Source organism: Schistocerca nitens, chromosome 9, assembly GCF_023898315.1.
Source record: "Schistocerca nitens isolate TAMUIC-IGC-003100 chromosome 9, iqSchNite1.1, whole genome shotgun sequence".
In the NCBI taxonomy this organism is placed as follows: domain Eukaryota; kingdom Metazoa; phylum Arthropoda; class Insecta; order Orthoptera; family Acrididae; genus Schistocerca; species Schistocerca nitens.
In genome coordinates, this window is record NC_064622.1 from 414,619,299 (window position 1) to 414,642,031 (window position 22,733).

The 22,733-nt window shown below is 38.3% G+C and overlaps 1 protein-coding gene across 1 annotated transcript in view; it reads right to left on the reverse strand.

Moving 5' to 3' along the window:
- Positions 1–22,733, reverse strand: part of LOC126203627 (histone-lysine N-methyltransferase eggless-like) — a 199,353-nt gene that overhangs the window by 52,275 nt on the left and 124,345 nt on the right. The window contains exon 15 of the mRNA XM_049938000.1: positions 6,438–6,615. Within this exon, the coding sequence (XP_049793957.1) occupies positions 6,438–6,615 (178 nt within the window). The remainder of the gene's footprint in view (positions 1–6,437; positions 6,616–22,733) is intronic.

The following is a 22,733-nucleotide window of genomic DNA, read 5'->3' on the forward strand; positions in this document are numbered from 1 at the left end:
AGTTCAGCTTCCTGTTTCAGATAGGAAGGAAGGTCATTCACATATATCAAGAACAGAAGGGGACCCCTAATTGAACCCTGTGAAACACCTAATGTAATTTCACCTCAGTTAGATGAAGTGGCAAACTTATTTAAATCACTTGACCCATATAAGGAAACTTTTTGCTTCCACTCATATGCTATTCCATTTATGCCATAGAATTGCAATTTCTGTGACATAATGTCATGGTTCACACAATCAAATGCTTTGGCCAAGTCACAGAAAATTTATGTGGGTGACATTTTACTATTTAAAGACTCTATTATGTGGACAGTGAAACTGTATATCACTGTCACAGTATTTTTGAAATCCAAACTATGATTTACTAAGTATCCCATTACAGTTGAGATGGCTAACCACTCTTGAATACATTACCAGACTGCTTTGCTTTTATTCTCTGCATTAGATATTATTTTGTCATTAAATGACTTTTTTGCAGCAATCAGTTCCTTAAGAATTCAGGATCACTGCGAATTTTTTTTGTGGAAGTGACGTGTTTAAGTGTTTGGAAGGACTTCTTAATACCTGCTGTTATCCATCTGTTTTTGTGAGATGTTGCTATAGACATGCATATTTTTGGAAATGCGTTTTCAAAGTTCAATTTAAACAATGTGGAGAATTTAGAGAATTTCATATTCACATTGGTTTCCTTATACACTTCATTCCAGCTTTGTTCTTCTAGTCCTTTTGAAAAATCTTTTTATTTTGATTTCTGATAGATGTCGTTTGTAGGCTAGTAGTTTAGGGAATGATTCGACACCTTATTTTACTGCTGTTATTTGACAGAGGTGGTCTGATAGTCCGAGATCTTTTACTGCTACATCACATTTTTCCCTGGCCATATTTGTGGCCACATGGTCAATTACTGATGAAGTCATCGTAGCAACCCTTATTGCACTATTGACCAATAGCGACAGGTCAAAACTTTGAAAGATGCTTATGAAGGTGCTGCTGGATTTATTTAGTGTTGATGTTAATGTCCCTACACAGTATTGTGTTGACCTTTGTAATTGAGACTTTATCTAGAACTTCTGTTAACTTATTGAAAAAAGTGTCCACACTACCACTGGGAGATCTATACACACACAAAATGATTAATTTCTTGATTATATCAAGCCCTGTTAATTCAATAGCTGATATTTCAAAGTGTTTGTCTTCACTTACTGTACTGAGGTCATGTCTTGATTTGACCTGTGTTCCTTTTCTGATATAAATGCATGATCCTCCACCTCTTGAAGTAGTTCTGCAGTAAGGGCTTGCCTTTTCATACAATGATAATACTACATGTTGGATTTCTGTCTCTACACCAGTGCTCAGTAATACAAACTACTGTGCAGTTCAAAGATGGAGCTCAACTTCTAATAGTTTTGTTTTATTTTTTATTGATTGCATTTTTTGATGGAGAATTGTTAAGTCTGTGAAATACCCCATGTTACTCTTTCCAATGGTTTGTTTTTCTTTGTGACTGGTATATGTGATATTTGAGGTGTTAAAATCTGTCTTGTGAGTGATTGCTTCAGTATTTTTTTTTTAAAAAAAAAACCTTCTTTTCCTACCTATGACAACAGGTGTTTGACCATGTGTGGCCCGAGATACACTCCCTATACTTTCATATCATCAATGGGTGGTATTTCCTCGAACTCACAGAAACATAGGATTGTTCGACTTCGATATAATGATGGTGACTTCATGGTTGTCATTAACTACCACTTGTTTTTCTCTCTCTCTCTCCTCGTAGTATTAACCATTTTTTTTTTGAAAATGTGATGTACAAAAAGGTTGTGAAATCCGCTGTGAGATATTTGGTCAACCAGTTTGGATTGCAAATGGGATCCTTTACTGAGATGGCTATTTATGACTTCACTTAGGACTTCTCCCCAAAGATATTTTAATGATGTCTGTCATAACATTCCACTATAGAACTTAGATTTTTATGCAATACAAAGTTCAGCAAATGTTTGGTTTGGTTCTTATTCAAGAAGTAAGATGCCGTAACTTACAGCACACTGTTGAAGTATTTCACAAAGGGACACACCATTTGCATGGTGAAAAATTACACTGGACATTCCATGATTCTTCCTCTATACTAATAAAATAATTTATTTTATTTAACCTGATCAGCTAGAACTTTCTGTATGCAGTTGATAAAAGCATTCAAATAAATTCATTTTGTTGGCAAATGAAGCCATTACAAATGTAGCACAGAATATAGTATTTCCCCCACTTCCATGGAGGCCGGTGCAACTCCAAGATGGGGATTTGTTGCATGGAGAAAACATTAAGAACAGCAGTGAAGCTAAATGCAGCCTTCCACCAGTATTGCCCCATCCAGAAGCAATGATGTCTCTACTGTGATTCAATCAACATCCACATACAGAGAAACACTATGAAACATACAAAATTAATGACCCAGAGTGCCATCAAACCAAATATTGCTGTGCAGGGTGTTTCTCATAACCCACACATAATGATGCATGTTTCCATTGCTAATGCCCATATGACTGAAATTACCTAGTTATGGCAACATATAGATATAATTTGTTTAAAGGCTAAATGTTGACTGTTATAAAAGCTTTTCAGTATTTATGCTGAGAAACTAACAGAAAAAGCTTTAGAAAAGCACAAGGCATAATAGTAGGATGAGAAACAATAAAGAGAATTAAGTTTGTAGATGATCAAGCAATACTGACAGAAAAACAGTTTATGATGGAGATGTATGTAAAAGTGGGGAAAAAGAACAATGAATGAGGACAGCGGTAAGAGAGACCAAAGTGTTGAGAATCAGCAAGTATGAGGTCTGTGAAAACATGATAACAAAGAAAGACCTTAGAACAGGTAAAATCTTTTAGACATTTGAGAGTTTGGTGACAGAAGATGGAAGCTATGTGGAGGAAATAAAAAGAAACATGACCTATGCAAAAGCAGCAAATCCAAATGATGAAATAAGAAGCAAAATATTTATGGGTAAAAGGTTTTAAAAAGATGCCAGGTTCCTTGACAGCAAAAACAATACTAATAGAATTAAGAAAGAGATTTTTTTGGGGTGTAGTATTAAATGGCAGTGTATAATGGACATTCAAAAGGAAAGAGGAAGTATACTTGGACAGTTTTAAAATGTGGTTGTGAAGAAAGTTAGTAAAAGTTGAACAGTGTGACAGAATGATGAACGAAGAGGTAATTTTAAGAATAGGATAGGAAAGAAAGCTAGTGGAACTGATGAGAATGAGAAAAACATCTTGGCTAGGACATGCACTGCAAGGACATTGCCTTCAATGAAGAGCTGCAACAAAGAGTACCTGAAGGAAAGACAGCAGGTAGAAGATGACTTGAAGTGTTGGGTGAATTAAAAATTGTCAAAGTTACCAGAAAATTAAGGAAGAAGCACAAGGCAGAGGAAAGTGGTGAGCATCCAGGTGCTATGTGCCTTTCAGATTCAGATTCTTTATTAGTCATTCTGCATTATTACATGCAACAGACTTTGTCAGTTCACTTAACATATTAATTTTACAAAATACATTTTTGCATATTTAAGTTGATATTGGGCATTTATAAAGATTCTTCTAATGAACAGACTGGATTAGTTAACAAGAAGTTGTGTAACTTTTCCTTAAATACTTTGATTGGCTTGCTTGCAGCATGTTTAGACAATTTGTTATATATGTTAATTGCCATGTACTTATGACTATTGTTAGTTTTTGCTAATCTGTTTTGTGGTAAGAGCAGAGAAGTACAGATTCTTGTATTGTAGTTGTGCCTTTGATTAGTTACACCTAAATTTGGTAGTTCAGGAAATATATAGTTAACACTGTCAAGAATATATAGATTAATAACTGTTAATAGTCTATATTTAATGAACAAGTATACCAAAGAAAAATGTCAGAAATGATAATATGTGAAGAACCAAGTCCAAGATACACATGAATGGAAAGGCTGATACAGAAACTGAAGCACTTTCTTTTTAGATATGTCTATGTGCTTCCCTTTGTAAGACATCTAAAACTCAAAAAGCTTTTACCATGTATTCTTAATGCATGTATCAGCTTCAACTATATTAATGATGGCATCTTTCTAAAGAATATACATTGCTGTGTGGAATCAAGTTAGATATCATTTTCTTATATCTGTGCTTCTTCCAAGTCATTAGAGTTGGTCACCCCAGCCTTCAGGCTTGCTCGTAGCTCATTACTGCCTTGAGTCGCACTCGCAGTCACGATGAGCAATGGGGCCAGGCGAGCCTGCCATGACTCGCCTGTATGAGTTTCCACTGCATTTGTGAGACCTGTCAACACTCCAGTGTCATTTCTCACAGAGCAATGACAATGAAAGAGGACAGCAGACAGAGTGTACTTTCTGCTGGGCAGATCCGGAACAAGCCAGTGTAGTTCCTGCTGGGATAAGTTCGAGCACCAGTTTAATTTTATTAGGAATTTGTGTCTTTTCATGTTAGATGAACAAGATGTCCACAATAATAATATCCGATTTTTCTGAAGTTTATTATCAGAGCCATGTCAAACAAGAGTGCTCAAGATTTACTTTCACATCTCTTATACCTTCTGAACAGAGATGGGTAACACTTGTAGTATATTATGAGAGCTTTCAGTTTATCTGCGAATGTGAATACAAACTTTGTGCACTCATAACAGATATCCTTTGCAGGTAAGTGAACCAAAGATGCTATGCTCTGTTAAAACTCCTGTATTTCACACTGCTAATTGTTTCCACTTGCTGACAGAAAAAGCTAATAAAACTAATTTTCATTTGATCACTTACTTACTTCCAGTGTTCGCTTCATCTGTTTAAGACCTCATAGTAAAGGTGCGATCTGTTTTTAATAGTGGAAATAAATCAGCGTGAAAGATCCTCTTGCTATTAAAGTCTAAATTTCCTGAACCACCTTCTGCTTTAATGGACTAATACTACTGTGGTGTGTAGTGCAACATTAATTTATACATTACAATAACATGACACAATTTAGAAACTGTGCTATGCTTTTATGGGTCCAATGCCAAGTTTATTTCCATTTCATTCAAGCTTTAGAAAACATGATTAATGCCAGATAGCCAGGATGTTGGATGTGCACACTAAAAATCATAAAAACTGATTCATTTCTTTAACTCATAGTCTCAAGTTAACTCATCTCCACATAAAGCTGAAAAAGTCAGTCATGGACAAAGGTTGCTGTTAAAAATAAAAAATAAAATAAAATGGACAAAACTTGTTATGAAAGAAATTAGAAATTGTGTTCCTTTGACTTCACTGAGAGTTGCGCACGCATGTGCTTTTGTGTGTTTTTCTTCATCTGATGAGGAATTTGTCTGATGGCTGAATAATATCCAACAGATTACTTCTAACTGAGCCCATCTGCCACTCAGTCCTCTTGTAGCTGTCGAGTAATGGACACTGACATGAAAAGAATGTGCAGGCCGATTTGGTCTGATTTTTAGGGAATTTTCTTTCTTTTTCTGTGAAAACAGCTTCAAGTGTGATGTAAACTGGAATACCACTACTCTGTAAAAAATATTTCCACCAGATTGGAGTGTGATATTGCTCTCCTTTCAGCAAAGTGTGGTGCAATTCTTAATTTACCACACTCATAACTACTATGGTCAATAACGAAAATATACCTAGTTCATTATACAGCTGCAATTCCACACTTTAAGATGCAAAGGAGTAGAATTTTTTTAACTGAATAGTTATTTTCCAATTGCTTGATAGGCATTGTGAATGTGAAAACAATAGCTTTCAATTATCTGTACAGAAGTGGAAATGTTTACAAAAATACTAACTACCGGATCAGATGTAGCTTTGATTTTTTTTCCATGAGATTACTTTTATAGTGGCAGAACAGATAACACAAAAATTAACCTAAATTTGTCTCTTCTCTCAACACCCGCACAATCTGCTACACCCGGCAAGACTGTAAGCATATCAGGAAATAGAAGTGATTTGCAGCCAATCACTTCTCTTTCTTGAGATACTTACTGAAACGTAAATCACAAAATTATTTTACTGAACTATAAATGCCCTTATCATTTCTTCCAGTAAATAGTTAATTACTGGTATGTATTAAGAGTCCATTATTCCTTATTTCTGCAGCTATGTGCTTTCAGTGGCTCTGAACTATGTTGTATGAAAGAAGTATAATCAAACTTGTTATTATATGTAAAAAATGTGACATTAGAGCCAAAATAAAAAGTAATTTTTCAGTGCGTTCAACGCACAGCTACTGCCTGACAAAACATCATCATCAAAAAACAACAGCAACAACAATTCTCTCTCTCTAACCACACACACACACACACACACACACACACAGTACTCAGAATAAGTACCTGAAAGATGCATTACAAGAGAGTTTGAAAATGATTCTGTTTTAGAATTAAGAGCAAGTTACTTACGGCATCTCCCACTTTTTCTGGAAGTACATGCCCAGCATATAAACAGATGAAATTGCCTTTTGGTATGTCATGGAGAGCACGTATTCCCCATCCACGGTTAGGTGTCATGAAAACCTGAATCTTGCACTTCATGGGAAGTTGAACCAGCCTGTTCAGGCAAGTTGATGAGCATTTACACCTGAAAATAATAATAATAATAATAATAACAATAACAATAATGAGAAATTAATTAAATGAAAACCAAGATATGACACTAAAAGAATTCAAGATTCAATTAATAAAAAAGGGGGAGTGGGGGAGATAACTGAGAACGTGAAGAAGAGAGACATTCACGAATTTCAGTGGCCCTTACTACTCTAACTCTGCTTATGCCTTTCACTTGAAATGAAGCATTGTTCAAATACAAGTAGCATAAGAAACATATTATAGGGTTTAACATTTTAATATTAAACACAAGTAGCATGAGAAACATATTAGAGGCTTTTAATATTTTAATAAAGACAAAGCTCACTTCAACAGTCTTTCATATTTTCCAGTAAAGTGAGATTAATTCTGAATGAAACACTTTGTCTATATGATACAACAATGGGTGTTGCATATGTCAAAATGGTGGTGGTGCTTCTAGTAATGAATGGATGTATTCTCATGCACTAAGATACAATTGTGAATATTTCTGTCATCAAAAAATTCATCATATTTTCATAAGACCTTTGATTACCATTAACACTTGAAGTGCCTCAGGAGCTGTACCAACAGATGAAACACCAACTGAGATGGTGTGGCCATATCATACAGATGGACAACAATAGACTTCCCAAAGCGGTGTTCTACTCAGAGCTCTCGTGAGGAAAGCGGCTGCAAGGTGGCCAACACCTGCGATATAAAGACACCATCAAATGCCACCTCACAGCCTGTGGCATTCCGAGCAAACGTTGAGAGGAGCTCGCATTGCACCGATCAGTGGTGCTTAACTGTACACAAGAATGTGGAACAATTTGAGCATACCTGCCTAAGGAACCTGGACAAAAAAAGAAAGCTCCGCAAGTCTAAGCCCAAGCCTAATTACATCTATACGTATAACTCCACTGTACAACTGTATTGCACTTTGTGCAAATGGATCTTCAAAGCAAAGCTCGGTTTTGCAAGCCACTTCCGACCCCCCCCCCCCCCCCCCCACAATACAGACTAAATGACTGACGGAGTCGCTGTCACTAGACATGCAAGGAGGACATCATGTGTGGGAATTGGATGTGTGTGATAGTCTCCTCCTTTTCCCTCTGTCTCCATCTCGTGTTCCCCCTCTTTTTGTTCATCTGCTCATCGTCCACCTTTTCCCTGTCCATCATCACCCTCCTCCTCACTCTCTCTGCCCACCTCCATCTCTCCCTCTCTCTGTACATCTCCTCCTCCCCCTCCTCCTCTTCCATCGCCCTCTCTCCATTTCCTTCTCCTCCCCCTCCTCTTTCCATCTCTTCCTCCCCCACTCTCTGTCCATCTCTGCCTTTCCCCTCTCTATGTAGAGGTGCTAAGTTTGGAAAGAGGTTATCAGTAATCGAGGAAGGGGGGCTCTGGACTGCAGAAGCAACTAGTCGCTGACTAGCCGTCGACAAGTGAACACATGCAAGTGGTAGTCGTCAGATTTTGTGTTGTGGGAAAAAGACAGAAAAAGTGGAACTATGTAATTGCATCAAATTTTGTTTTATGCCTGATGATTCTAAAGTTGAAACTATCTGCAAGATTCAACAAGTGTTAGGGATGAAGCAATGGGTACAACACAGATAAAGAAGTGGTACAATTGCTTCACACATGGCCACTCATAAGTGAAGAGTAAAGCACATTCAGGCAGGCACTCAACATCCACAAATCAGGGTATTACTGATCACATAGGGACACTGGTGATACACGATACACAAATCATGATCAGAGAACTTGCGGATGAGATTAAAATTAGTATTGGATCCATACATTCCATTTTGATGGAACAGCTGGACCTCAGGAGGATCTCAGCAAAATTTGTACCAAAGTTGCTAACAAATCAGCAGCAGTAACTTTGTTTGGAAATCACACAAGACATTCTTGATACAACAAACAGTAACCCCAACATTCTTAACACATTGATCACTGGTGATGAGTCCTCGTACAGGTATGACCCAGAAACATAGTTCTGTCACCACAATGAAAGCATCCACCTCCCAGAGACCCAAAAATGCAAGGAAAGTCCACAGCGATGTGAAAGTAATGTTGACCATTATTTTTTACTCCAATGGTGTAGTCCATCACAAGTACATCCCAAAAGGTATTAATGTCAATAAGGAGTACTACCAAGAGGCTCTGCATTGCCTTTGTGAAGCAGTGCAATGCAAATGCCTGGACTTGTGGGTAGCAAGCAATTGGCACCTCCACCACGAAAACAAACCTGCTCATCATTCTCAATTAATTCACGATTTTTTGGCCAAACACAACACAGTTGTGGTTTATCAGCTCTCTATCCCACTGACCTAGCACCGAGTGACTTCTGGCTTTTCCCTAAACTGAAAAAGACTTTGAATGGGGCTAGATTTCAGAACAGACAAGACATTATGCAGACCATAGCTGCACACCATAGCAAATGAGGCTTTCCAACGATGCTTCCAGCAGTGGCAGCATTCGGAGACGCACACAGAAACTGAAGGGGGCTACTTTGAAGGGAACTAGTGTCAAACAACTGTACCTGAATAAAGACCGCTTTTATACATAGAACTCTGATACTTCTTGAACAACCCTCAAACAACTTTTTTGTCTTCTGTGAAAACAGACTGCGAGGTAGAAAACAAAACAGCACAGTGTTGCCTGGGATATACAATTTTTGTTCAAAAATACATGTAACAGGAAAGAATATGTATGGGAGAAACAATTTTTCTTATGATTTAAATGCCTTACTATGATAGTTACAATACACATATCTACAGTAGAGCAAAGTACAGCATTTTCTTTCTCACAGTCGGTTTTAACAGAAAAACTGTAATTGTAGTTTTAAAAAAGTATGCAGTCTATGTCCCTATGAATGTTTGTTAGCGAGTCCCATAAAAATTTGAAGTAAATTGGTCAAGAACTTTTCAAGTTTTTTGGTAAAAAATGTTTCCCCTTTATATGTTACATATATATTTATATACTGCATATATTAAAAATATATAGCCAATGTCCATTCCAAAGTTCATTAGAGTATCATGAAAAAATATGAAGTAAATCAGTTGATAACTTTTTCCGCACTTCAGTAGGTATACAGGATAGTCTGAAAAAGTATGAAACATCTATAAGGCTGTTGCGGAGTAGTCTGTGCTGAGAAATGATTGTTGAGGGGGGGGGGGGGGGGGGAACACACACACACACACACACACACACACACACACACACACACACACACACACACACACACACACACAATAAACTGCACAGTTTTCGAGTTCATTTGCACTGAAGTTAACCAATCAGGCTGTTTCACCCACAAATCGCAGCAGCTTTCTTTGTTTGGTTTCCTAGAACCAAAGATGAGTGTGATACAAAAATTGGACGTGGGATGGTAGCAAGGAGTGAACCTGAACAAAAAGCATTATCACCTACACTATGAGAACAACTGACACTAATTGCATCTGACGGTATGCTTGAATATATGAACACAATGGTCTGACTGGCTAACTTCGATGCTAATGATCTGAAATGGTGTAACATATTGAATTACTTATTAACAATTATTTATCAGCACAACCTACTCTGCAACACCCTTACAAGGTTTTCAGACTGTTTCTGACCAGCCTGTATAAAAAGAGCACATATTTGAATGCACTATTGTATCAAAATTTCAAATCAATTGGTGAAGAACTTCGAGACACTTAAGATTTTGAACCAAAAAGGTTTTACACTTTTATTTTTGTAGAATAGAAGGTTACTTGTTAGCAAATAGTTATTGCAGGAATAATACTAGTGGCAGTGCAGAAATTTATGTTAGTAAATGTATAGCAGCTAAAAAAAATACCTATTCTTGAACACCACACCACAGTACATCCGGTAAAAATAATAAGATGGTGTGCTCCACATGAACAATTTCAAGTTAGCTAAGCATAAAGTGATTGAGTTATGTTATCACCCACCAAACACAGATGTAACGTACTTTATGGATAGGCTTAGTAGGATAGTTGGCTAGACTGGTTCTAAAGATCTTACTGTAATTGGTCACTTTAGCACAGATGCAAATTCCAATAGTACAATAAATTTTAAGCTCACTAATGTATTAAGTTAGCATAATGTTGTAAAAATGGCAAGCTCAGATACTAAAGTAATGGACACTTATTCTACTATAATATATTATGTTTTAAACAATAGAAATATTACAGGTAAATTATAGTAGCCTAGATTTTCATTACTCTGACCACTTTTGTAGGTGACAGAGTACATAAATTCAGCTGTGCCAAAAAGAATAAAGATTGTTCTGTAGAAATTATCAGATGTTAGTAAAACATTCCGGAGGTAAGATAGTCCCCCATTCGGGTCTCCGGGCGGGGACTACTCAGGAGGACGTCGTTATCATGAGAAAGAAAACTGGTGTTCTACGGATCGGAGCGTGGAATGTCAGATCCCTTAATCGGGCAGGTAGGTTAGAAAATTTAAAAAGGGAAATGGATAGATTGAAGTTAGATATAGTGGGAATTAGTGAAGTTCGGTGGCAGGAGGAACAAGACTTTTGGTCAGGTGAATACAGGGTTATAAATACAAAATCAAATAAGGGTAATGCAGGAGTTGGTTTAACAATGAATAGGAAAATAGGAACATGGGTAAGCTACTACGAACAGCATAGTGAACGCATTATTGTGGCCAAGATAGATACGAAGCCCACGCCTACCACAGTAGTACAAGTTTATATGCCAACTAGCTCTGCAGATGATGAAAAAATTGAAGAAATGTATGCTGAAATAAAAGAAATTCTTCAGATAGTGAAGAGAGACGAAAATTTAATAGTCATGGGCGACTGGAATTCGTCAGTAGGAAAAGGCAAAGAAGGAAACGTAGTAGGTGAATATGGACTGGGGGTAAGAAACGAAAGAGGAAGCCGCCTGGTAGAATTTTGCACAGAGCACAACTTAATCATAGCTAACACTTGGTTCAAGAATCATAAAAGAAGATTGTATACATAGAAGAAGCCTGGAGATATTGACAGGTTTCAGATAGATTATATGATGGTAAGACAGAGATTTAGGAACCAGATTTTAAATTGTAAGACATTTCCAGGGGCAGATGTGGACTCTGACCACAATCTATTGGTTATGACCTGTAGATTAAAACTGAAGAAACTGCAAAAAGGTGGGAATTTAAGGAGATGGGACCTGGATAAACTGAAAGAACCAGAGGTTGTACAGAGTTTCAGGGAGAGCATAAGGGAACAATTGACAGGAATGGGGGAAAGAAATACAGTAGAAGAAGAATGGGTAGCTTTGAGGGATGAAGTGGTGAAGGCAGCAGAGGAGCAAGTAGGTAGAAAGACGAGTACTAGTAGAAATCCTTGGGTAACAGAAGAAATTTTGAATTTAATTGATGAAAGGAAAATATATAAAAATGCAGTAAATGAAGCAGGAAAAAAAAAAAAATACAAACGACTCAAAAATGAGATCGACAGGAAGTGCAAAATGGCTAAGCAGGGATGGCTAGAGGACAAATGTAAGGATGTAGAGGCTTATCTCACTAGGGGTAAGATAGATACTGCCTACAGGAAAATTAAAGAGACCTTTGGAGATAAGAGAACCACTTGTATGAATATCAACAGCTGAGATGGAAATCCAGTTCTAAGCAAAGAAGGGAAAGCAGAAAGGTGGAAGGAGTATATAGAGGGTCTATACAAGGGTGATGTACTTGAGGACAATATTATGGAAATGGAAGAGGATGTAGATGAAGATGAAATGGGAGATATGATACTGTGCGAAGAGTATGACAGAGCACTGAAAGACCTGAGTCGAAACAAAGCTTCGGGAGTAGACAACATTCCATTAGAGCTACTGACAGCCTTGGGAGAGCCAGTACTGACAAAACTCTACCATCTGGTGAGCAAGATGTATGAGACAGGCGAAATACCCTCAGACTTCAAGAAGAATATAATAATTCCAATCTCAAAGAAAGCACGTGTTGACAGATGTGAAAATTACCGAACTCTCAGTTTAATAAGTCACAGCTGCAAAATACTAACACGAATTCTTTACAGACGAATGGAAAAACTGGCTGAAGCCGAAATGTTGGAACACATGAGGCAATACTGACCCTACGACTTATCTTAGAAGCTAGATTAAGGAAAAACAATTCTACGTTCCTAGCATTTGTAGATTTAGAGAAAGCTTTTGACAATGTTGACTGTAATACTCTCTTTCAAATTCTGAAGGTGGCAGGGGTAAAATACAGGGAGCGAAAAGCTATTTACAATTTGTACAGAAACCAGATGGCAGTTATAAGAGTCGAGTGACATCAAAGGGAAGCAGTGGTTGGGAAGGGAGTGAGACACGGTTGTAGCCTCTCCCCGATGTTATTCAATCTGTATATTGAGCAAGCAGTAAAGGAAACAAAAGAAAATTCTAAGTAGGTATTAAAATCCACGGAGAAGAAATAAAAACTTTGAGGTTCGCCTATGACATAGTAATTCTGTCAGAGACAGCAAAGGACTTGGAAGAGCAGTTGAACGGAATGGATAGTGTCTTGAAAGGATGATATAAGATGAACATCAACAAAATCAAAATGAGGATAATGGAATGTAGTCGAATTAAGTCGGGTGATGCTGAGGGAATTAGATTAGGAAATGAGAAACTTAAAGTAGTAAAGGAGTTTTGCTATTTGGGGAGCAAAATAACTGATGTTGGTCGAAGTAGAGGGGATATAAAATGTAGACTGTCAATGGGAAGGAAAGTGTTTCTGAAGAAAAGAAATTTGTTAACATCGAGTATAGATTCAAGTGTCAAGAAGTCGTTTCTGAAAGTATTTGTATGGAGTGTACCATGTATGGAAGTGAAACATGGACGATAAATAGTTTGGACAAGAAGAGAATAGAAGCTTTCGAAACGTGGTGCTACAGAAGAATGCTGAAGATTAGATGGGTAGATCACATAACTAATGAGGAGGTATTGAGCAGAATAGGGGAGAAGAGGAGTTTGTGGCACAACTTGACAAGATGAAGGGATCGGTTGGTAGGACATGTTCTGAGGCATCAAGGGGTCACTAATTTAGTATTGGAGGGTGGCGTGGAGGGTAAAAATCATAGAGGGAGACCAAGAGATGAATACACCAAGCAGATTCAGAACGATGTAGGTTGCAGTAGGTATTGGGAGATGAAGAAGCTTGCACAGGATAGAGTAGCATGAAGAGCTGCATCAAACTAGTCTCAGGACTGAAGACCACAACAACATCTTTCAAAAGCCATTACTTGATTCTGAGCCCAGGTCAATATTTTATTTTATATTTGGTTTACCAAGAGGGTTGCAAATGAGAAATTTGATCGATGTACACGTATCAGAATAGCAGCGAAAGTCTTTGTAATCAGATTTAGAACACAATGATGACATTCAGATGAAACAAGAAGGAAAATTAACTCTGAATGAAATGTTTAACAAATGAAATAAATCATATTAAACAGGGTAATTGTCATTGTCAGAATAAATTACAGCAATAAGACCCGTTGCGGAGACAGTATGAACAGATGTCACTAGATCATGAGACAAGCGAAAATTACAGAATGGGACTGATAGTGATTGCTATCTTTTATTTACGTACTAGATGCTGTTGCTCATATGACCTGCAGCCTAGAAGATATTGCTGTTTTACAGTCAGTCAAGCATAGCTATACTGAAAGTTGGTGGGGGAACAGCACCCAGCATGGCTGAGAACTAAGATGAGTGTGGGGAGGGGAGTGTTGGGCAGGCAGAAATTTCATTGTGCAGCCAACCATGTGAATGTATTCTGCATACTTAGGCTTTCTATAAACATCTAACACGCTTCAACTGCAGTTTGTCTGAATCCGTTTGCACTCAGAATCGAACTGATTTTAAAATTGGACAAATACTCAACAATAACATACATTTTTGCAGGACACGCTAAAAGTCTAGGTGGGAGCCAGTGGTGTACTTATGTGTTTCGTGCAGCAATGTTGTCAACACTCACTGTGAGGTATGGCGGGAATGATTGGGGGTGTGTCAGCTGCTGGTTCTACACAGCCAATGAGAGAGTGGCAGGCAGACGACATGTTCTGAAACAAGGGTCATTGAAACATTCTTACATCAGGATAGAAGCGAAATCCACTGTGTGTTCACAAAAAAAAAACAACTATGTTGTCAGGTCCCACAGTATCCACAACCTCAGAAATCGCAACATATTCAGAAGAAACAGCCAAATATGTGTGACAACAGAGATTCAAAGCTGTCCTGTTAAGATGACGACAGTGATGACTAAAAACAGTGGTACCACAGACAACAGGATAAGTATACCAAAAATGCAATGAAGATAACATTTCCTTTCGTTTATTTCATTCATTCTTGTATTATCAAAATGTAAACAATAAATGGTATTAATTTAGAATAGGTGTAATGTTAACTTTATGATAGACATGCATGAATAATTTTGATTAGTCAGTATGTGTTAAGAAATATAATATTCTCAAGGAGCCTCTCAAAAAACAGGGGAGGGTCGTCTTGTACTCCGGTAAACACGAAATATTCTAAGTACATTTTTGTGAGGTTCTAAGTGTTTGAGGTCATACACTTCTCTTATAAGTAAAAATATTGTTTTATTTTCCGTAACATCCCTTGCACAATCACATGTAAGAGACCAATGCTGCTAGAGTGTCTCTAATGTGCTTCTATACAGTAGCTGCAACCAAATGATACTGGTCTGTTTGGCATTATTTACAGCTGGCTGGGTTCAGTGCGCCCAATACCCAACAGCAGAGCTTCATTCATTGTGGTATCGATAGCAACGATGCCACGGCATAGTTTCAAAGGTTGGCACTACCACGAGACACCGACGGCAGTGCCCTCTAACTGGTGCTGTGCAGCTCTATGAGCTCCGCTACAGATTCTGCTCATTTTCATCAGGTGCAGCCAGCAAGAAAACTTCGCTTCAGCTTTGCTCTACATACGATGGGTCTAAGACTTCGCATCTGTACAAAGTTATGTATTCTTTCTTGCACCAGTAAACTATTTTTACTCACTGCAGTACCAACGTATTTTTCCTGCTTCTGCTCCTACCCACGCGCCGCCTTCCAAGCGGGATACAAAATTCATATCTCAGAAAAGACCCACCCATTAACATATTAAATGGATCAGTTCACTAGAAAGAGAAACCTAATGTCATTTGATACTCTGCAATTGCTGATCACTAGCATGTGATGGGATAAGGTGTATCTTCCAGCTTAGAATAGCATACAGTATCTGGTATCTGCATAACATGTCTCATTATCATCAATTGCAAACTGCCATATCACATGCCGTAACAAAGCAACACAGGTCATGTACATGAAAGAACTGAGAAATATTTATCCCTGTACTTCAAAATATTATATTAATATTTACTAACTGAAAAAATATCTAGAAGTGTAGGATGCATCCACAAATTCAATTTTATTCTATACATAAAACAGAAGTTAAGAGTCTACTTAATTTAATAGTTGGGCGCTTGTTTCTGTTTCCCTTGTACTAACTAAATTGCACGAAATAGCTGACAGAAAAATACAGCAAAATACATCAGAATGAACTCTTACATTTAGCTACAGGGAAAGATAATACCAAATTTGTAAGAAGAAACTGTCTGGATACAGTCTCTAGAAAATATTTTTAACTTACAACAATGGCTGCTACATATTACAAGGTGTGTCAGTCCCTATTCAGGAACTAAAATACACTGTGGTATAATATTCTCACTTCAAGCTATCAAATACAGTTTACTGTCAGTGCTTTCTTTCTTTCTTTTTTTTAAAAAAAGCATTTTTCTATGTGGAAGCCAGAATCAATTTTTATTGTCTGCCATTTAGCATTACTTGAATTTCTACATACTTCTGATTTATTAATGCAACAAGATCATTAATGTAATGGGGCATTCTTATTATGAATAGCACTGGCAGTACTACTCTGCTGCTGACTGTTGGTTACAATTCTGAATCCCCATGCAAAACAATAGGAAATTTTATTTGGTACCTCTGATTACCATCTGCTATGATAACATGTTATTGTAGACATTGATTTCAGTGTTTTTTTCTCTCTATACTCTGTTTTATTCTGCACTGAAATTCGTCTCTCGAGAATTAATAACAATCCATACAAAATATTTATAAATGCAGTAGTGAACCACACAGCAGGAGGCTTTTCTGTACTACAGCTGTCAACATCTGTATGCCAGAATAAACCAAAGAAGTTTTTCTTAAATATTTTTTTAACTAATTCCACTGCAATGAAAGGCATACGGCAAAATGTTAAATAGTAAGGTAATTCGAGTTTTCTTTAAATACAGATTCTCTGGATGCACAGCTCCACCTCTGCCTCATTACACTTCAGATAACAACTGTGTTCCACATTTAATAACATACTTAATACGAGGACTATTTATAAAGTAAATCCATTTACCTTTCTTTCTTTCTTTTCTTTTGCTTTTTTAATGTCAATTAAATTACAGAATTTAATAGAGGGAAACATTCCACGCGGGAAAAATATATCTAAAAACAATTTGTTTTATATACTGTGAAAGTACACTAACATAAGCTAAACAGTGTCCGAACAGGCCCCAGAAGGTCCAATGTTCAACCGATCACGGTATCATCCTCGGCCAATCCGGCCAGCTACTTCTCAGCCAAGTAGCTCCTCAATTGGCCTCACAATGGCTAATTCACCCCACTTGCCAAAAGCACTCAGCAGACCCATACGGTCATCCATCTAAATGCTATCCAAGCCTGACAGCGCTTAACATCGGTGATGCAACGCCAATCTGTGTTACGGCTGCGGCAAGGTCGCTGGCTGTGAAAGTACACATTGTAATTTATTTTTCCACATACTTCCAGCCACACTGTCTTTTTGTCATAGCATTTGACGAGATTTGAAATTCCACAATCATAGAATTCTGCCACCTGAAACTGAAGTCAATCTATGATGCTGGTTTTCAAGCCTTCATCATTGCCAAAGCTCTTTGAGCTAAGCCAATTCTTCAAGTGCATGAAGATGAAGAGTTAGAAGTCAATAGTCATCAAGGAACGGCTGTAGGGAGAGTGATTCAAAACTTCTCATTTGAACTTTGGCAGTTTTGTTGCAGTGTGTTGTGCTGTATGTGGGTGGGAGATGTCATGCAGGAAAATCACGTTTCTTGCACCAAGGTTTCTGGTGACACTTTGTCAGTTTTTCCAGTGAACTAGTATAGTCATAGTGTCTTGACTTAAGTTTTGTTTTTGCATTCACATACCGCACACGTCTCATCTCCTGTTAGAATCTGGTCGGGTAAAGCTTCAGCTTATCAATCGTAATACACAAGACAGCACATTGCTACTGCCATACACTGAGCCTTTTGTTCTTCAGAAAGGAGTTTACGCAAGCACTTGGCATTAAATTTCCAGTAGCCCAAATCTTTAATAATCATTATGTATAGAAGAGTATGACTAATGTGTGGAAAAATAAATACAAAGCTCTGAGATGGTGACTCTCCAGTTTTCTCTTAGGTTTTCATCAGCCAAAGGAATCAGATCTGCATTCACAATACCTGCCCAACCACTCTTCTCTTCATCACCAGTTCGACCATTTTTGAGCATATGACACCATTGTCTTACACCACCTTCACTCATTACACTTGAACCCAAACTACACCAAGTTTGCAATGGGTTTCACCTGCTTATGTTGATGACTCAGTAATGAATGGTAATGAACAAGTTGATAGGATGTCCAGACAGGGGAGATGACTCCACTTGTTCAACAGGAACCTGTCTCCACCATCACCAGGTCAAAGGAAAATCAAAACTACATAGCTGGATCAGGAGGCAGCACACAGAACAGAGGACTAAGATACAAAAACAAAAAAACATGGCAAGCTAACGGTGCTGAAACCATGTTTTAAGAGAAGTTAATGCAATCCTGGGCTCGAACAGGAGGCATATTAAACTCATGGTAGGTCTAATGACTGGCCATTATAACTACAGAAAACACTTGTACACAATGGGTATGGAGAAAGATTCCCCCAGGCGCTAACTATGTGATTTGGTGAATGAAACTACACCACATTTAGTATTTCAATGTGAAGCACTGGAGGCTAAAAGACACCAAATATTTATGTCATTAATTCATAAAGAGATTGTATGTAACTACGACCTAGTACAAGGGCTTCTACTACTCTTCAAAGATACTCGCTGGCTACACTAGAATGCCAGGGACATACCCCACACAGAAAACTTAGTTTCAATATGGCCAACAGAGTGTTAAGTCTACTGCTGTTTTGTCTACCTAATGAATTAAATAAAATCAACAAATACCAACAAGTTGCCCAGATAGCCACACACATTAGCATGCCACTTCCGAGATTCGGGAAGGCATACTGGTCCTGGATTGAATCTGCTTGGCAGATTAACAATGAGGGCTGCTGTGCTGGCCAGTCTAGATGTGGTTTTTAGGCAGTTTCCCACATCCCCACTAGGTGAATACCAGACTGGTATCCACATCCCACCTCAGTTACACGATTCACAAACAATCAGAAAACATTATCACAATTTCACATGAGATAGCACTGATGCAGACAAATGAGGTACAAAAGTCACATTCTGGGAGGGGGAAATGTGACAGAAACCCTCTACAACTAACATTGCCAAATTAAATAAATAATTTGCCAATCCAGTGAAGACAGGGGACAAGGCCAGGAAAAAGAATATGAAGAAAAAGACTTAAATTTTCTAGAACATATACTACCTATGGGGCCATAGTTTTTAACATCTAACTTACATGAATAGATTTTCTGCAATGCCCAACATTATGAACAGTATCGTGGAAATGACAGATTGGTGTCAAAATTTGACTGCTGCTATTCTTTCCACACCAAAAAATCCCACCTATATGGCCTGGCCAGCCAGGGATGCCATATCTACTGGACAGGAATTCCCTTGTCCAGTATGCTGAGGGCCTCACAAAGGCCTTCACAGACAAACACTATACTCCAAGACATAGTCCGCAAACAGATTTCTTGTTTCATATCTTCACACACTCCAATCCTCCCACTGCTACCAGGACCAACAACAGAGGAGTGCCCCCCTTCATCATTCAGTACCACCCTGGACAGGAACAACTGAACTGCATCCTCAACAGGGCTTTGGTTATATATCATCATGCTCTGAAATGAGGAACATTCTACCCCTCCTAAAGTGGTGTTCCATTGCCCATCCAGTTTCCACAACATTCTAGTCATTCTGTATGCCACTCCCAATCCCAACCCCTTGTCGCAGAGCTCATATCCCTCTGGAAGACCCAATCCATCAATCCAGCTCTTCCTACTCCATTCCTATCACAGCCTCATTCCACCCCATCAGAGGCTATGCCATCGGTGAAAGCAGACATTTCATATACCACCTCTGCTGCAATCACTGTACATCTTTTTATATTGATATGACTAACAACCAGCTGTCCACCAGGATGAATAGCCACCACCAATCTGTAGCCAAGAGCAAAGTGGGCCACCCTGTGGCACACCATGCAGTTGAACATAAGGCGCTTGTTCAGTAGCTGCTTCACCACATGGGCCATCTGGATCCTCCCCTCCACTACCAGCTTCACTTAACTGCACAGATGGGAGCTGTCCTTACAACACATTCTCCACTACTGAAATTATTGCAGCCACAACCAATGGTAACTGACAGTCCCCACATCCCCCACCCAATGATTTTCACCGCCTCTGTCCTATCACTTCCTCACAATTTGTGTCCCCTCACCTTCATAGTGTACTGCTCTCTGCCTGTACACCCACTAGTCTTTTTGCTTCTCCTGCTCCTCTCCTTTTCCACACCCCTCCCCCACCTACAGCCTCCCAACACTACACCTGGCAGCCTTGTCCTGCCGCCATCTAGTCCTATGCACACCCCACCAGACAGTGCTGACTTCTCTAGACACAACCGTACTCTGCTATCCCTCCTCCTTCTCTGCCCCTCTCAGGAAAGCTGCTTTTGTTCAACGTGACATTTGCATTCTGGCCACAGAAGCCAGAGATAGCAGTCATGTGTGCCTTTTTGTGTGTGTGTGTGTGTTTTCTTTTCTGAAGAAGGCTTTGGCCAATGCTAAATGTGTAATAGTCTTTCTTTGTGCCTGTCTGCAACTCAATGTGTCATCATTACAGTGAGTAGTAGCAGTCTACCCTAGTAAGTTCGTGTCATATTTCATGCATAATTTTGCACAATAAATTGTAATGATGTAGAATGAGTCATTTTACATTCCACTGTAAATTAATTTGTAAATATCGCTATATGCTCAACATTTATATATAAAAAAAAAAAAAAAAAAATACAGTTGGGAGTAGATTTCCTACCCACCATCTTTTACACATTATAATAATCGAAATACTAAAGAATGAAAGGAGTTGTCAAGGAGAAACTTTTTCTATTTGTTTTGAAATTTTACTTTGCTGTCTGTCAGACATTTAAATCACTGGGTAACTGACCAAAACTTTTTGTTGCAGCATTGTGCACTCCTTTTATGCCAAGGACAAACATGATGTGGAGGAACGTCACGTTTCCTTCTAGTATTGTAGTTACATACATCATTGTTCCTTTTTAAATGGAGTGGAATATTTACAATAAATTTCGCAAAGGAATAAATATACTGTGAAGCAGTACTAAGAATGCCCAACTCCTTAAACAGATGTCTACAAGATGATTGCGGGTGAGCATCATACATTACTCTTACTACACATTTTTGAGCAACAAAGACTTTCTTTCTTAAATATCAGTTACCCAACAACATAATTACATACGACATTATTGAATGAAAGTATGCAAACCACGTCACCTTACTGATATGTCTCTCCTCGAGATTTACAATGATTACCAAGTGCAAATGCGGCTGAACTAAGTTGTTTTGCAAGTTCCAAAATGTGATTTTTCCAGTTTAAATTCTCCTCAATATGCACACCTAAGAATTTTGAAGTTTCCACCCTATTTATTATTTTCTCATCATGTGTTAAAATTATGACTGGTGTAGTACCCCTAAATGCATAGAACTGAATATGCTCTGTCTTTTTAAAATTGAGGGGGAAACCATTTGCAGAAAACCACATTGATGCCTTTAAGAACACTGTTAACCATTTCTTCTGTTTCTTTATGTACACTCTTTATGTATGATAGATCCCAAAAAAGTCACTGTGTTGCACAAAGAAACGTGCTTGGATATCTTCCAAAAACTTTGGATCGCCGTGGTCTTCTTAGACAGAATCATTACTGGTGATGGAACATTATCTACCATTATGAGCCAGAGAGTAAATGGCGGAGTATGGAATGGAAACACCCAGAATCATGCTGTGAGAAAGTTCAAAACACAACCATCTGCAGGAAAATTGATGTTTACCACTTTTTGGAATGCACTAGGCTCAGTACTGGAACATTATCAGGAGAGTGGCACAACAATGAACAATGCATATTACACTGAGATGCTTACCACATGCTAAAGCCAGCAATTCTAAGCAAATGCTGAGGACTGCTGTCAAAAGGTGTTGTGTTGTTGCTCGACAATTATCATGCATATACCGCTACCCACACTGCTGAAACTCTCTGGAAACTCAAGGTTGAAGTAATGGCTAATCTCCCGTGTAGTCCTCCACTTGCCGCCTTCCAACTACCAATTGTTTTGTCCATTCAAATAGGCATTAAGGGGCCCCTGATTCACCTCGGACCTAGAAGTGAAGGACACAGTGCACGAATGGCTCGCTGCTCAACCAAAAACCTTCTTTTCTGAGGGTTTCAGGAGGCTTGTGCAATGGTGGACCAAGTATGTTGAAAAGCAAGTGGAATATATTGAAAAAGATGTGAACATACATGTCCTATTTGTACTGCAATAAAAGGTATCACTACATCAAGGATAATTTCTGACTTACCCTTGAACATATATGAGGAACAATAGTGGATCTAAGATTGAGCCTTGGGGAACCCCACACAATTTCTCCCCATTCAGAATTGAGTTCCTGGACCATATTGGTTGAATTACTAATTACAGCTTTCTGCATTCTTTTAGTTAAGATACCTACTATCCATTGGTTGGCTATATTGTCATCCCACAAACCTTCAAACCTTCCATA